The 17,166-nt window shown below is 40.1% G+C and overlaps 1 protein-coding gene across 1 annotated transcript; it reads right to left on the bottom strand.

Annotated features, from left to right (window-relative positions):
• Window positions 1-589: 589 nt before the first annotated feature.
• sfrp1a (secreted frizzled-related protein 1a) lies at window positions 590-15,393 on the bottom strand. The gene is made up of 3 exons (XM_042420145.1): window positions 14,135-15,393; window positions 10,527-10,607; window positions 590-2,326 (listed from the first exon to the last, which is right to left on the bottom strand). Exons 1-3 carry the CDS (start codon window positions 14,655-14,657, stop codon window positions 2,001-2,003), a joined length of 930 nt encoding a protein of 309 aa, XP_042276079.1. The 5' UTR covers window positions 14,658-15,393; the 3' UTR covers window positions 590-2,000.
• Between the last annotated feature and the right edge of the window lie 1,773 nt (window positions 15,394-17,166).

Raw genomic sequence — 17,166 nt, 5'->3', positions numbered from 1 at the left:
GTGAGATTGCAGGACAGCTCTAAGATGCAAAATGTTTGCAGGCAGTTAAAATAGCAAATCATAGCGATGCAAAAATAAAATGAATAACAAACATGTTGAGATTATTTCAAAGCTTAGTGTACCTAAATACAGTGCAAATGAGGAATTTACAGGCAATATTTCCTAGGCCTATACACTCAACTTCTCTAATATATTAAAAAATTATAAAATGATTGGATATAGCCTAATATAAAAGAAATCTGTGTGACGATATAACTGTGTAAACCATCAGAGATTTTGCCATATCAGTCATACTGGATTATCTATACCTTGAAATGTCTGGGTGTATTAAGTAGTTGTCAATTTTTTTGTGTTTGTGGACAATTAATAGGATGTGACGTCTACTCGACAGCTTGTCAAATGCTGCCAGCCTATTAATTGTGAGTTGTTAAATCAAAGAGTGTCAGATTGTTTCACTTGATTAATTTTAGATGCCTGAACAGAAAAAGGTCCAAAAAAAACCTAAATTATATCAAACTTTGTGTGGCAGAATTTAGTGACAACTTAAATTCATCTTGTGATAGAAGGAAAAATAATATCACAAACACAATTTAGTTTTTCCATATTTATGTAAAATTTGTATGTACATGTAATAGGCAGCAATGTACCACTGACATTCAAATCATGAAACAAAATAGTGCTAAAACGGACCAGCAACACCAAGCAAAACACACCAGAACACAGATTTTGCAATATTTGCACTTTGATACTTTTTGCATTTTTAAAAAATGAAGCTGCGAGGAATTTTCCATTACCGAGGAATACTGATTTCTGCAATTAGACTGAATCTGGAGAGAAAGAAATGTGTTGAAATATTTGGCCAAATGTCAGGTGACAACACATGACTGGAAATCAGACTATTCTGCCATGGGCCTATATATATATTATCTTGTGATGCAGATGAAAGATTTTTCAAGTAACAAAAAGAACAGTGAAATCAAGCGATGGAAAGGAAACGATCAAAATCATTGGTAGTGCAGTCTTTAGCTTTACAAAACAAGGAGCTGACGGCAGCACTTTCTCATACTTCTGTCAATAAGTTATTCAACAGGAAACCTATCTGATGCTGCTCTCCACAGTGTGGCTTTTTAAAGCTCAAAATACCAGCAACTGCCAATTCTGTAGTCTAATCATCAATTTAATGATTTATTATTTTATGATCAGAATGAGAAAGATTTAGAGAAATCGTTGGACATTTTGGGAAGTGTGCTTATTTTCTTTCCTGCGAATTGTTAGATGCCGTTAAACAACTCTTATACAGTATCTGTACAATTAATATGAAGTGATGACCAGCAGAATCATTAGCCTAGCTTAACATGGAGACCTGGTAGCAGGGCTAACAGCGTGGCTCTGTCCTAACAATTATAAAAAAATCTACCTGCACCTCTAAAGCTCACATATTATAACACTTTATAATTAATTTGCTTAATCTAAACAAATGTATGTATGTATATATAAAGACATAATTCTTGTTTTTTTAAATCTTTGGACAGAGCCAGGCTAGCTGTTTCTAGTTAGCTAAGCTAACTGTCTGCTGGCTCTTGCTTCATATTTGGCATAAAAACTTCTTCTCATTTTTACTCTCGGCAAGAAAGCTAACAAGTATATTTATTAAAATGTGGAACTATCCCTTAAAGCAGAGTCCACTGACCTGTAGGATGGAAGAGTGTAACAAAGTATCTACATACATATAGTGGAAATTATGATTCAGTGTGGGAGGGCTTTTACTATAGTGTCCTTTTCTTAAGCAGAAGAAAAAAAGGATACCCAACCCTTTAATTTGTGGAGTCATCACTCACCACATTTAACTAAAACTTAACAATGGACATTTCAAACTATATCTGTAAATATACAAAGATATATAGATATAAACAGGATGATAGAAAGCAAAGTTTGGGATTTTAATGCTTGTGCAAGTTCATATGTAGCATGAGATGCGGCCAAAGGAGGCAGAGGTCATATTATTTGAAGACGTTCTCGAAGGCAGGACATTTGTGGGTCTTGAGTTTCTTGATGGCCTTTTTGAACTCTTTGCTGGACTTGTCCCACTTGTGGATGCCCGTGAGGAGGTACTGCTTATCCACCTTGCGGCCCATGATTAGATACTGGTTCCCCAGGTTGTCCAGCTGCTGGCAGGGGCAGTCTGCACCATTCTTCAGGTACAACACCAGCTTCTTCATGTCCTTCTTCTTGAGGCTCCCTGCTTTCAACATCTTCTTCTTCTTCTGCAGGATCACCTTGCGGTCCATGTTCTCTCGCTTCACCTCTTTGATCTTGGTCTTGAAAGCTGCAAGCGAAGAAATGTAACATGTTAAAAAAATTACCTCATACTGCTCTAAAGACTGTTAGTTAATGTTAGACATGCACAGTGTGTGGTGTGCAAAATGTGCAAAATGAAACATATTAAAGGGTATCAGTGGAAAGTCAGCATCATCTCTTGAGGGATAAGACTGATGTGATTCTCTAAAGGCTAAAAACAGTTTAGTTTTTCTACTCTTTCCATCAAATGGTTTGAGCATGCACTCTTCTTAACTCAGCGGCAGATTGAGCACCATTACACTTCACTGTTATTCACACATTCCCAACATGGCCAGCTGATGGCCACCAAACACATCCATTTGGGTGCCTTACTGAAGGTAGCCTCCATTATAGTTGTGTGAGTAAGGAGGGGTTGACTATTCACCGAATCCAACCAATCACAAGCTGACTTTTTACCAAATTAGGGTCAATAACTAAATTATGTGAGAGGCTGAATGCATCATTGATAATTACTAAAATCATGCATATCCTAGATGAGGGTAGATTACTAGCCCCGGTGCTTTATGCTAAATTTCTGGCATATTCCTTCACTGTTTTGAGTAATATCAGGTGACTATCACTATCCAAAGCAAGACCAGCGTTGGGCAAGTTAGTAATTAGTTACAGTTATTGGTTACTTCTTTCATAAAGTAATTGAATTACTTTACCAATTACTGCATATAAAAGTAATTAGTTACTAGGGAAAGTAATTTTTGTGTTACTTTTAACACAAAAGTGTGACTCGTCCCAAAATCTCAGTTTAATCCACTCAACAAAGGGCCACAACCCTAAAATCAGTTCTGTTCAATCCAGTTTCACAAAAATACAAGAACTCAAAAGTCTCAAACCAGGAAGAGCAGCAGCAGTTCAGTAACAGGTATTATTTACAGTATATAACATTATAACTCCAGAGACGAGGCTTATGTTTTACCACGAATCGGCTACAATGACGTGACTTTGTGCATTTGTCTGCTGTCCTCTGCAGCTGTCCACTATTTTCATGTAAGACAAAAGTAATGAGCCCATTTAAACTTCAGTAATTGTAATTGAGTTATTTAATTTGAACAAGTAATTAGTTACATTACTGGTTACCGCCAATAGTAGTGGAATTACAGTAAGTTACACTGAGCAAGACCCTTTCACTGTTACAGGGATGAGTGTAATTTCATATCCATATACATGTATTGTGATATAATTGAGTTTCTAGAAAATTCATTGGGAATTTGTTGATAGATAAAATAATCAGACAAAAATGTCTTTTTTGGCAAATCCAGCAAAGATCTTAAAATCAAAGTATTTCACTAAATTGATGCATATTATTATAAGTATTACTATAAAGTAGGCCTGATAATTGATTTGTCTACAGTGGCCTAATACATATAAAAGGGAAAGTAGACAAATTATTATGTTGTTTTTTTAATCACGTGGCAAGCAGATATCAGAATGAAATGCATAACATAACATGCTGATATCTCCGGGTTATTTTATGTATTAGCATAGCAGTTAATCACTTAACACAGCATGTTGAGCCTGCATCCTGTGCTACTGATGTCAGTTATTAAAGTCTAATGGAGACGTCATTCTGTGTTAAACAAAGCAGCACCAAGTAACAGAGCACTAAAGGACAATAATGGCAAGAATATGTTTGAGTTTAAATGTACCACATCACACATACTGATGATGGATTTATTAGGCAAATACAGATATCAATAACTGAGATCTGATAATGATATATTGGCCATTTTTTTAAAAAATAATTGTGACCAAGAACTGAACTAAGCAGGACATTTCACATTTGAAAACTATATCTCAAACAAACAGAATCTTTGGCGCTGCGTTGTCTTGATACTTATCTACACACCAAAACTAATTTATCAGTTTATTGATTGATCTCAACACTGCGCCTCATGTGGACCCCATTCCCTGGTTCAGTTACTATTTATTTTGATAAATAATTAAAAACAGCTGACCGAGTCTTACTTTGCAGATAAAACCTCGTCAATAATGTTTCTGTCTGCTGAGTTTTGGTGATTGCTGGAAATGCTCTTAATAACAACGGGCAGTGCAACAGCGTATTGGTTTACGCCACCTTTTATGACTTTTACCTCCGTCTGGATTTCTCAGATGTACAATAATACGCCTGATCTTTCACTAAACTCTATTTAACCTTCTAATCTCTCTGTTTCCTCCAGTTCCCATTCTGAAACGGAGCACGAGTCAGACTTTGGTGGTCCAAATCTCCATATGCCTCCACACATTACATCCCCTCATTCTCCGCTGATGTATAGTGATGTGAGTGCGGCAGGGACGACCTTGTGACACGGCAATGCGAGAAAAAAAAAAAAAGAAGCATGCTTTGTCCAATCTCATTCACAGGGCTCGTGTCGGGATAAATCACTGAGTCATGTCTGAGATAAAGTCTTGTGACCTATAGTGCAGGGAACAGCCTGATTGAGCATGAATCATTTTCACACTCCAACAAAGATCTTAACTGATAAAACTGTGGCTTTTGCCCAAATGTCTTTATAGTTTTAGAGACGAAATCCCTCTTGACACACTTTTCGTTGAATCATGCTTGACATAAAAAACTGAATTAGCACTTAAAAAAAAACTTCCCTACGTTTCATCTCTTGCTTCGCGCTCCTATCTTCCTTCGTTAATTAAAGTGTTAAAAAAGAGCCGCCCTGTTTTTCCCAGTATTAAGAGTGCACATGGTAGGGATTAAGACTTTTATCCTTTGTCTCTAGTCTCTGAAACGGTCTCTGTGAGCAGGCTTAGTGTTCAGTGAAATCCAAATGGGCAGCATTCATAATTAGTGAGTCATAAAAGAGAAGGCCTGGCCCACCCCTGAAAGATTTCATCTCGATAAATCCTCCATCCCCGATAATCCTTTGACGCTATGAACTTTCTTTGCACCTCACTGTTTGAGGGTTTAATCTCTTCAGTAAGAGCATACAGTAAGAAGTTAACATCAAATAATTTCACTGTTTAGTTGTTTCTTTACTTGTGGCTGGTGAAACTGTCCCTGCTTGGCCTAATATCTTCTAACATCATTATGTACATCGCTGTACATCAGAGCACAGAGATGCTGTTGTCAGTTTAGAATGAAAATCCATCCAGTCGGTGATGTTGCTGCCATGTCTACATGTTTTTCTTGTACTTCATGTATCAAACACGGACTGTAAAGTCATGTGAGCAGCAGAAACCTGCCTGTTGTACTGAGAGGATAAAGGTACCACGCTTTGATTGAACAAGAACCTCGAGGAACTCATTCTGGCTAGAACTGGACAATATGGCTGAAATCAATATCACAATATTAATAAAAATACTTACTATATACTATATATCGATAAATATTACTATGGAAATGGTCTGCGAGATTACATTCACATCACACATGAATTTAAAAGGTTAAAAGTTAATTTGCTTTCTTCAAAATGTGATTTTTGTTATAATATAAAAACAACTGGACTTCATGAGTTTAATAATGTTATGATATTAAAATGAATTCTGGTTACATTCTCTCAGTCTCAAGAACAAGTTGTTCATTTGCCACGAAGGCTTTAAAGCTGCTGGAGACACTTTTATACCAGAGTTCATACAAAGACAACAGATGAGGCGTCTGCGGCCGTAACTAACGCGGGGGGGGGGGGGGGGGGGGGGGGGATGAAGCGGATACTAACAGTCATCGTGGTTGGCTGATTACTATCAGAGGAAACAACAGTGACTTAACACAGAAAGATAGTTTTAATCTTCAAACAATGCATGCTGGGAAGTCTACTAATAGAATTTGATTTCATCATGTTTCCATAAACTTAATTTGCTGAGTTTAGCGGACAGTCAGCCGTGCTTGTGTTCACTAGAAGTCACAAGATTTCAAGTCAGAAGAACAAGGAATGTTTATTGGTTCTAAAATTAACTTTGATACGCAGCACATCTTGTTGAATACTTCACTTTTTCACTTTTCCTTGTAATATTTCTTCAATGTTTTAATGTTTGTATGTTTGTTGTATTCTAACTGTTACTCATATAAAGGATGTGAATACTGCACTCACTAAATCTGACTATGTTCCAGTGTTATGTTTATAAAGCATTCATCTATAGACAAAGGTTGACAGTAGAATTTCAACAGTAAATGCTTATTTTAACCTTTAGAATAACTTGTAGAATAATGAAAACAGATATTTATGTTATGTTAACATGACTGAACACAGTTTTCTGTAATCTCAGGCGATACAGCTGACAACTGTTATTTTGCTGGTAATTCCCTTCTTCTATTCTGGTCCCTGACCTCTGACCTCATTTCCTCTGACGGTTCAGAGACACAGACAGGACCTCCAGCTCCCGGGGGGGTCATAAACCCAGCAGGAGGGTGTGTGCTGCTCCTCATTCACAAGAACGGCAACACAACTGATCCGATAAGGTGATCATTCCTGCAGTGCAGGGCTGCCCTGTTGTTTACTGCACCAGCAAAGGGAATGAGCATTTTGGCAACAACAACAAAGTGAGCTGTCCGGGACACAGGAGAGATTTAATTGAAGGGTGTTAGAGTTTTTTCAGACAATGAGGTACCGTAAAACCTTAAGCACGGAGATAAATTGCAGTGGGAACAAAGTGTTGAGTGGGATGTGCTGTAAATCTGTTACCAGCTGAGCGCCGCAAATAGGATGTGTGTGTATACTGGTATTATGTTTTCGTTAGAATCAGCAAGTGTCACAGTGTTCACTAGAGGAATTAACAGTGTTGGACTGAAAACCTGTTACTTGTTAGAGTAATTCTGGTGCAGCGGCTTGAACGCACTTATCTAACTCACAAGAATCTTTTCTCCTCTGCCAGAGAAACTCCACATCCAACCACCTTAAATCAAACACTGTCTTGACACTGTGTTCTTTGCATTTATCAGGACCAAACCACAGGGAAAAGTCAAATACACTTGTGCAATTGATGGCAAGCAATTAAGCAGGGCGTCAAACAATCAAAATACCAAAGAAAAAACAACTTCACACTTAACTTCTAAGTGAGAACAGACCTTTCACAACTTCCAGTAAGTGAGGTTTTCAGTCGACAAAAATGCTAATTCACTGCCAGAGTGTGGGATATTTTACACATGATTGGTCCGTGCAGATTAATAAAGACTTCAGTGCAAATCACTGATTCATTCCACAAGCCTCTCTGTGGTTTTCCATCCCCATGTTTCACCGAGATGAGCAAGAAATTTATCTATCATATCTATTTTGTGGTCTTCTCCAAACAAAACAGACGAAGCCTGTCTGCAACGAGTGGCTCCTAAAACATGCAGCTACCAACTGTGTGTGTCCACTCTCAGTCAAGTCAAAACTAGCTGAATGCAATCACGATGATGGCCTTATCTTTCGTTGGTGGGATAAAACAGATCATGATTAAAGCTTGGGATTTTTCCATTGGCATATTTTCTTTTTCCTCAAGACAAGACATTAAGTCATGGTTGGCTACAGTCGCTGTCAGATATATTTATTGTTGCAGTTTTCTCATCAGACCAGAACTAATTTCCATCGGCTGGAAAAAGCAACAAACAAATCTTTAGCATAGCTGCTGCGATATACCCAGTGATGCTATCTCTTGTCAGGATGTGCATTAGTTGTTTACCCGCTGCAATCAACCACACACCGAACTGAAATCACAGTGACATTTGTTGCATTCCAGAAGAGGTCGGTCCCTTATGGGTCCAAACCTGCAACATAAGCAGCGCAGTGTCTCATCCTCTTCCTGATACTAAATCTGTCTGTGTATCCTCACATGTCAGCTGGTTAGGGGACTTATGACAAGGAAGCAAAACAACATCTGTCTTCATCTGAGATGAAACAAGCCAGTAATGTGCCACTCTCCTCTTGGCAAACCAGGGCGCAGACTGAAAAAGGCGAGTCCCATCACCGCAGCATAAACAACATGGCAATTCCTTAAACAAATGTAACTTTAAACTTGTCCTGAGAACTGGAAGAAAGTCTGTTTCCAATATGCATCCAGTCCGTGTTTGCTCCGTATGGCACCTGGAATTCAAGCTGCCACAAGTTTTGGTCAAGCCGTCGAATAAAACATGAAAGCGTAACATCTTGCATGTTGTGTGCATCGTATACACATTATTCCTGGAAGTCTTCATAACTGCACTTCAGTCCATGTTTGTGTTTTTTTTAATTGAACTCAAAGCTTTCAATGTCCTCTTTAAGTGCATCACTTCATCACGCGAAATTCACAAATTTCCACAACGAAATCAAGAGCCCCCATCAGCTAAATATGTTCTTTCCTCCTTGATTTGTTAATGTTGTTTTCAGTCTGGTTTCCATTCCCGTCAGGCTGAAGACCTTCTAATGGAATGAATGTGTGAAACCTGTCTTATATTCATGTAAGGTGATCCTTCTCCAAAATTGTCAGATATTCCCTGACTTGTCTAGAGCTTCTCTGATTCCCAGACATTCCCCTTGTGAAGGAACATTTTTTAATAATATGTGAAATATTTCACAAGTGTGTGGTTTTTAATCTGAAAGTTGAGCTGCTGAAGGACACTTTTTCAGATACGAAGGTTAGAAAGCTGTCAAAACTCTATTTCACCTCAGTTCAACTGTTTGAAACACAATTTTTGTTACAACCTTGAAGCAAGATTTCAAAAACATCACCAACCAGGAGTATAAGACTATTAATGCGTCTATAATCTATATAAGTGTACTAAAGCTCCGATCGATCAGATGGACTGTGATCCATGTGGCCTCATCATAAACTACCGAGCTGTCGTTACTGTGCTCGCTTTATAAAACACACTTTACCTGTATTTATGATGTTTCCATCTGTGGAAAAAGCTCAGAAGCTTTGGTGTCATGATGATTTTCATGATTTTTTAGTTTAGCTCCCTAGTTTTCTCTGTTTTGCATTAGCAAAGAGAACAATACTGTCCTAGCTTACTGACAGCGCGGGAGTGCTAATTTACTCTAGAATTCAAACAAGCTGTTGAACGGTAGCTTTAATCACATTAGTCTGTTTTAGTCCACATTAGCTTATATATATATTAAAGACTCTGAAAACCTGTTTTCTCAATCATCTCTTTTCTGTCAGAGTTAAAGCAGTTTTGGTTCTTTCTTCATATGAGTGATTTACGTGTCTTTGCTCTTCTGATTGGTTTTAAGTGGTCAGGGCTCATTCACAAGTCACATACTTGTGTGCACCAATCAGGATTCACAAACATTGGAATGAAAATGTGATGACAGATGTGAGGTTGTTTGCTAATGTTTCCAGGTTACTGTCAATCACATCTGATCAAATCCCACCCACACAGTCCTGATGACGCAGATTAGTTGAGTTTTTGACTGTTTTTGTAGTCATTTAGTCATGACTATTAAATGTTATACACAAATACAAGGTTTCAGGGGCTTTAAGTATTTTTCTCTGCATGATTATTTCCATGTGCAGCGATAAAACAACACACTGTAAAAAATATGAGGAAGGACATTAGAGTGTCAAATTTTGGCAAAATAATTATTTCCTTATTTCAATGCACTGTACTGTATGACATCATTACCTGATACAGGTTAAAGTTCAACTCATTTAAAGTTATGCAATATGTAGTTCTTAAAGAAATACCGACACACTTTCTCATTCACCTGAAAGACAAATGAAGGGTTTATCATTAACTACTTGATTAATGTGAACTGTGAACAGACAGAGGGTATTCTGCAACCACAGTCAGCCCAGACAGCAGAACAAACATCCCTCTTTACTACTGTGAAGACCTGCCAAATAAAAACTTTAATGACCCCAATTCATTAGTCACCAAATCAGACAAGCTCTGACTTAGCGATAAAACCTCACAAGTCACTTTTACATAAAAACTGAGCACTTGATTAATCTAACCAGGAAAATGACTCCCATGAAAAAAGCTTTGTAGCTTTCACTGGAGTGGAAATGGCCAAGTATGGTCAGGTACACGCTGCACTTCAGAAAAAAAAAAAAGTAGTTTTACATACTTAAATCATGCTTACGTTAAGACTTCAAGGAATGTTTTAAAGCTTAAAGATGAAAGGCAAACTCCTGCTGCTCACTGTGGAACATGTCAAGGTGTATCAGAGCGGGCTGCGTCTATGTGTGTGTGTGTGTGTGTGTGTGTGTGTGTGTGTGTGTGTACAGTATTTTGCATGTTGTGTGTGTTTTGGAAGGATGCTTACCGAACTCGCTGGCACACATGTGCTCCAGCATGGCGTCTGTTTTCATTTCGTTGTCACATGGAGGGCAGATGGGAGAGTAACCTGTGGAAAAAAGAAGACGGGACACGGTTTGGAAGTCAGTGGAAAGAAGAGGCAAAAATATTGAAAGTTGCTTCAGAGAAAGCATGAAAAGGGCAACAAAACAGCAATTTCTCATTAGTGAGAATGAAGAATGAAAGGGGGTCACACTAAAATATTACAAATATTCACAGCCCTGCCCTTGAATTCCAATTGAAAATGATCTATCATGCAAATCTAGCCTCTCCCTCCATGCAGAGATCCTATTTAGTTTCTGGCGTATTAAACTCCTTGGTCTCTGTCTTCATACGCTCTGATGACCTGACCTCAGTGAGGAATGTCTTCAGCTTTTATGGCCAGCTGTAACTAAGAGCTGCAGTAAACTCTGCTTGCTCTTTGCTACATTTAGACAGTTTTCAAAATGGATCCTTCCATTTTAAATTTCAGCAGCGATGTATACACCCTTCAATGCAAAAAAAAAAAAAAAGAACAGGCATTAGAAATGTGGAAGAAATAAATGGAAATGATATTCAATCCAAGCTCGAAGGAATGTTCTGACATTCCAAAAAAAAGGTAATAGTCAGCTCGGAGACAAAAGCCCGACTGAAGACAAAGAGCCAAAATGTGTTTTTGCCAAAAAGTAATTCAGTCTAGAGGCATATCTGCGAATATTTTACCAACACGATTTTTCAATTTTTTCTAACACCGCAAATGATCGCTGCTTGCCAAACAGCTGAGCTTACTTTCCAAACAAACTTGGACATGCAAAACGATCGCAGCGTCCTGCAGCATTTTCAAACCGACTGCATTTCCATGTCACAGCGAGTATCTGGATCAATTGAGTGGAAGAGTAAAAAAAAACAAATAGTTTTCTCTCCTTTGCCAGTTGTCCATTACATGTGTTTAACGAAAGCTTGTGAAAGTAACACCGAGGTGTGAAGAGCTTGTGAAAACAGACACTGTTTACAGAGTCACGGGGTCCCTTTGCCTATTTGAGCCTGTTTCTCCTTTAAATCAATTATCACCAGTCTGTATGGAGCAGTGAGTGGTGAGCACTGTTAGCTCACCTCTATTAACAATCATTAAGGAGAACAGTTGAGAAGATAAGCAGCTTTGTCATCATATATGAACACTCTCTCGGAAGATATTGGTATCAGAGCACCGGGACACCGGGTGAACCGGTTTCTGCTCCTACAGGCGTCGGTCTGTGTCCTGCGGGAACACGCCGGCTTTATTTATCACCGGCGCCGACGACAGATGATAACAGGTGACGTCTGTATAGCGCTGAGCTCTGTGTGGTCCCCTTAACCCTGAGAAGGGAGTCTTTTTCAGAAAAACGGGCCTCCGTCCATACCACCATGTCTGTCAATAACGCCCACCCCCCCTTTACACACACGGGACATGTCCACTCTCCAGATACAGTGAGCGCTGTGTAATCGCTGGAACATCCACAGTCCCCCCATTTATGGCCAGCACGTTCTGCGAAAATGTCCTCAAGTGGTGTATTTATGGCTTAAGATTGAAATATAAGTAAGTTGATGATGTGATGATGGAAATTCCCCTCTATTTTATGGTTAAAGTGAATGAGATGGTTGTACTTCCCCCTCCCTGGCGTATGCCTCACCTAGGCGACCGGCAGGGATGCTGGCACCGCAACAAAACACCAAAACTATTCATACTTGTTGTCTTTGTGCATTTTTCAGGGTTTCTCTGGTATTTATCAGCTTGGCTCATCAGGTTATTGCTGGAAGGCCGTATTTTTGGACCATGTTACAACATACCACCCCCACCTCCTCTCCCCTGATGCTGTATGAGGTGTCTGACTCAGCTTCAGACCAACACACACACACACACAAGAGTCCCAGCAGGTTTGGGGAATCTGCAGCCAGAGAGCCATTAGTGATAGATGATGTCCGGAGGGGGGGGCCCAGGGGTGGGGGGGGAGTAGTCATGTCCTTGAGAGCTTTGTTTAGAAACCGCTGGCTCTCGCTCACCTCCAGAATGGATCGTAATACACATTATTTGGACAGTGTGTTTTTCAAATTACGTCTATGTCTTTCCATTTTTCGTCACTTTTATTGCATCTGTCAGTGATGGCTCGCTAGAAAATGTAAATTAACAGATGCAGGTATTCACTTTTTTTTGCTGCTGGGCTTCCTCCCAGCATTGTCCTCCAGCTCAGCAAACACCTTCAGATAAATGACTCCCATCTGTCAGAGCTATTTCAATGTTACAGCATCACCCTTAGTCAACAGTATGCAGACAACTTCATATTCACATCAAAGTCGGAGCTTATAGCAGAAGATTATAGACTGAAAGAGAACGTAAGCATGTGAGGTGGGTTGACAGTCTTAAGACAGGATCAAATCCAGGGTTTCACGGCTCAATGTTCTCCCCCAAAAGGCTGTATTTGGTTTGTTTGTGTTGGGATTTGCATCTGCAAACATACCTTCACCCCTGAAATAACATTCTCAAGCCAATTTAACTGCACGGGTGTCAGTTTTTACAGAGTGGCAAAAGTGGCGGCTGTTTGTTTTCTCGGTCAGGTAGTCACTCTGAGTGAAGTAGTTAAAGGAAGGGAATCCTGAGTGGCTGCAGAATATTCAACAATTTTCTGACTGTGGATTGAATATCAGTGAATTTTGGTCAAAACAAGACATTTGAAGGCATCATCTCGGGCTCCAGCAGTGCAGCTGCTACAACTAACCACACTGAGATTCCTCATATTTTTATGAGTTAAACATTGTGGTTATTTTTAATATAGTATATTAATATATATATATATATATATGCCTATAGGTACACAATATATACAGTACCAGTCAACCAGTCAAAGGTTTGAGGACACTTACAGCAGTATTTCTACAGTCATGGATAAGGCCCTGGGATCCGGGAACTTATGATGTTTATGTTTCATTATATTGTAGAATTTAATACGGAAAACACATTTTTATTGAGCTGAAAAATATATAAAGGAATGTAAGCAGCAGACTAAGATGGCGCAGCAGATCTCCATTCAATATTGAACCCAGCGCTCCGTGAACTCTTCACACCGTTGCACTATTTGTATCCTGTTTACAGCTCACAGAAACGCTTTCACCTGTTTGTAATCATTCCTTGTGTATCTTTCTGAAGATTGTTATGTTGTGTGTGAGTACACTGACAGCCACTAAACCGGAGTCACATTCCTTATATGGGTAAATATGAGTCTGATACATTTTGAAACTAATCACTGTTTGTAATCCTATAAGAGCAGCGCGGAGAAATGTATCTTTAATTAGACTTACGTTAGTTTTCTGGACTGAGAAGCTTATGAGCAGTAAGAACTCATTTCCCGCTCCGTCATCTACCATCAAGGTACTTTTGAGGCACTGAACCCACAAATTTCCCTGCGGAGCTGCAGTGACCACAGAGGCACTGTGGTCCTACTGGGCAGCCCCCACACAACTGAGGACAAGTTAAAAAGCATTCACACTCAGTGGGCCTCTCTTAATAAATACAATAAATACTCTACAATAATGTGTTTTTAAATAGTGATGTTGTCAGCCTACCTGTAGGTTTGGTGGCCTCGGTCGCGTTGGGGTGCGTCATGGCGATGCACACGTCGTCTTGGGGAAACTTGTCACAGGTGAGCATCTCCGGCCAGGGGAAGCCGAACGCCTCCATGATAGGGGTGCAGCTGTCCCGCACGGCCTCGCACAACCATCGGCACGGGTAAATGGGCCGCTCCAGGCACACGGGCGCAAAGAGCGAGCAGAGGAGGACCTGCGTGCCCGGGTGGCAGTTCTTGTGCACCAGAGGCACCCAGCTGCCGGCCTGCTGCTTCGCCTCGGCCATGGTCTCGTGCTCCAGCAGGTTGGGCAGCAGCATCTGGTTGTAGCCGACGTTGTGACAGAGCCGCATGTCGTCCGGGATGTCCACGCACTGGGGAGGCTTGCCGTAGCTGCGCCCGCCGTTGTACGTGTCCGACTTCCAGCCCAGGTACTCGTACTCTGTCGCTCTGCATGCTGACACGAGCGCCACTGTCACAGCCAGGCGGATCATCCTCCAAACCGGTTCAGAAGTAGACCTCATGCTTTCTTTCTTTCTTTCTTTTTTCTTTCTTTTTTTTGCAACAATAAAGTAACTCACAGCGTAACTCAGACAAGCGAACCAAAAGACTCACTTCATGAAGAAAATCGGAATAATAAGAAAAAACAAATGCAGAAGAAGCGCGGAGCTCGGTTGATCGACGTGCGTAAAATGTGTTGAGTTTCGGGTTTGGGTAAAGTCCAGAGGCAGTCTTCTCTGGCTGCAGCCCTGTCGCGCTCCTCTGGTGCGTCTGGCTCCTACGAGAGTTTGGGGAGGTAAAGCGCTCTGGTGGTGCGGAGCTCGGAAACAAGAGGAGATTGTAAAATCGGACTGCGTCTGCGCCTTTTGGCACTCTGCTGTCAGTCAAAGCGCTTAATTACCCAGTGTGTAAAAACTCTCCGGGAGCCTCCCTACCCCTCCGTTTACTCCCCTGTTTGTACTTCCTTTGTCAAAACAAAACCGAATAAAAAGAAAATCATAGAATAACAAACGGAGGCACGCATGTACGATGTGCCTGAGGTCGTGGATAATATATAACTGTGTGTATTAAGGAAGACTTATGGGGCCTGCTTCCATTCCAGTTTACAAACTGTGAATTATATGAGTCCCCGAAGATAATGAAGGCAATGTTTTCACTAATTTCACTAATATTAAATTGACTTAGAATCTCCCCGCGAGATATGATAATGAGGAAAATTGCTTTAACCCTTTTTGTTTGGGGATTCTGGAGACCCTGGGGCCCCTTACCAGGTTAAAAAAATAACATTGTTTTATCAACTTCATTCTTTGACTTTGCATAATTTAATGATAAGTGCCTTTGAGCATAATGTTAAACGGATTAGTACCTCTCCAAATTCCAGAATAAATCTATTTGGATTTCTGGAATTTGAGTTTTATGTCAGTTTGTTCATCAGAGGTCCAGCAGGGAGTTAGACTCCAGACATAAATAACATCACTATATATAGGATAACATACATTTCTTTGAAAAAAGGATCTATATTTTTTCATGTGGCCCATATAACATCTGAAACATCAAGTATCTCCTCATTTGGTGTTTTATGGTGATTTCTTTGTTTTGTCACACTTGTAAAGTTTGTGTTGAAGGTTTTGTCATTTCACTGAGTTCTAATAAAAATACTATTTGAAGAAAAATGCGTTGATTTTGCAGTTACTATCATTTTTACAGCTGTGGGATCTGTTGGATCCCAAACAACGAGGGAGTAAAGCTAATGTCAGCAAAACATAAGGTTGCAATAAAGTGCTGGAGTTCGGGGCAAAAACTTATATCTGACAATAAACAGTTGTCTCAACAGGAGTTCTTGGCTACACTTATCTTATCAAATAAGAGGTGGTTTATCCAGAGCAGCTCTATTTGTGTCTGCTTGGCATACAAACACCAGGGAAGTGCCTCTTTATCCAACCTAATTACACACCACAGGCTAAAGTCAGTTTGCTGAGCCCCGAGTGTCCATCTCCTGGCAGCTTTGCCCTGTCTCATGATAAGACTGAAGGTGTGAAATCCCTCTATTTAAATGTAGGACCATTTGCATTCCATTGTGTTGTTAACAGTTCTGGCAGAGCAGTGGAAAAACAAAGCACTTAATTTGATTTTAAGTGTGGACGTAGAAAACACAGACCTTTTAGAGTAACAGCTTTGTTGAACTTATTTATCAAATCAATGTGTTTTACAGCTGTCGCCGCCACAGAGGACGACGCTCACCTAGACGTTTTCTTCTCCTTTCACTTCTTGAATGGAGGCCAGGAGAAAACACACTGCAGCAGCATGCAGAATGTTAAATGCATTATGTAGCATGGGTGGATGGTGACAGATGGCACCATAATCAAAAACTGACTATAATTGCCGGGTGCAAAAGTTGAAATGAAAAATAAAAGTGTCAAAAGAAATGCTGTAAATCATTTTCGAGCTATAATCAAATCAGAGGAGGGCAACACGAAATGTGAAAAAATAATAGCTACAAGTTCAGATCGCTCATCAGTGAAATTATCCATTAACTAAGACCTCTGCACAGCAATCTGCATGCCAAGGTGGTGATGTATGTCGAGAAGAAGGCCAACTGATTCTCCAAACTACTTCAGAGACGACACCTCTGTTAACATTTCAAATTAACTGTGATGGTTTAATAAGCAGGGCTGTTTGTGGCCATTGTACACAGACTACTTTATAGGCTGGTGGCACCCAACAACAGCTTGTGCATAGATGGTTGCTAAAGCAAACCTAAAATTTAGGAGACAGGAGTGTTCTTTTCCCCTGCAGACTAGACCTGGCTTTGCTCAAATGAGCTGGGAAGCCTCCTGTCAGGAGTGATAGGCCTGTTAAAAACCACCGGTGGGACAGCAACAAGCCAAAACCCCAGCGAGACAAAAGAGAAGCATCTAGTGGATACATTTGCATTTAGTTTCCATATGAGTTTACAGCAGAGAAAGGGGGGGTGGGGGGGGGGGCTTCTGCAAACAAAAGCAGATATGAACATTTAGGCATGGATGTCACTGT

Source organism: Thunnus maccoyii, chromosome 9 (genome assembly GCF_910596095.1).
Source record: "Thunnus maccoyii chromosome 9, fThuMac1.1, whole genome shotgun sequence".
Lineage (NCBI taxonomy): Eukaryota > Metazoa > Chordata > Actinopteri > Scombriformes > Scombridae > Thunnus > Thunnus maccoyii.
Note: the sequence above shows the minus strand (reverse complement) of the source record. Positions and strands in the feature narration are given on the sequence as shown.

What these genes read in the sequence shown, in the direction of transcription:
- sfrp1a (XM_042420145.1), bottom strand. Translation starts at nt 14,657, where the DNA reads ATGAGGTCTACTTCTGAACCGGTTTGGAGGATGATCCGCCTGGCTGTG. An exon ending in CGAGGCCACCAAACCTACAG is followed by an intron (nt 10,608 to 14,134) that starts GTAGGCTGACAA and finishes TTTTTTCCACAG; the next exon opens with GTTACTCTCCCATCTGCCCT. An exon ending in CATGTGTGCCAGCGAGTTCG is followed by an intron (nt 2,327 to 10,526) that starts GTAAGCATCCTT and finishes CTTCGCTTGCAG; the next exon opens with CTTTCAAGACCAAGATCAAA.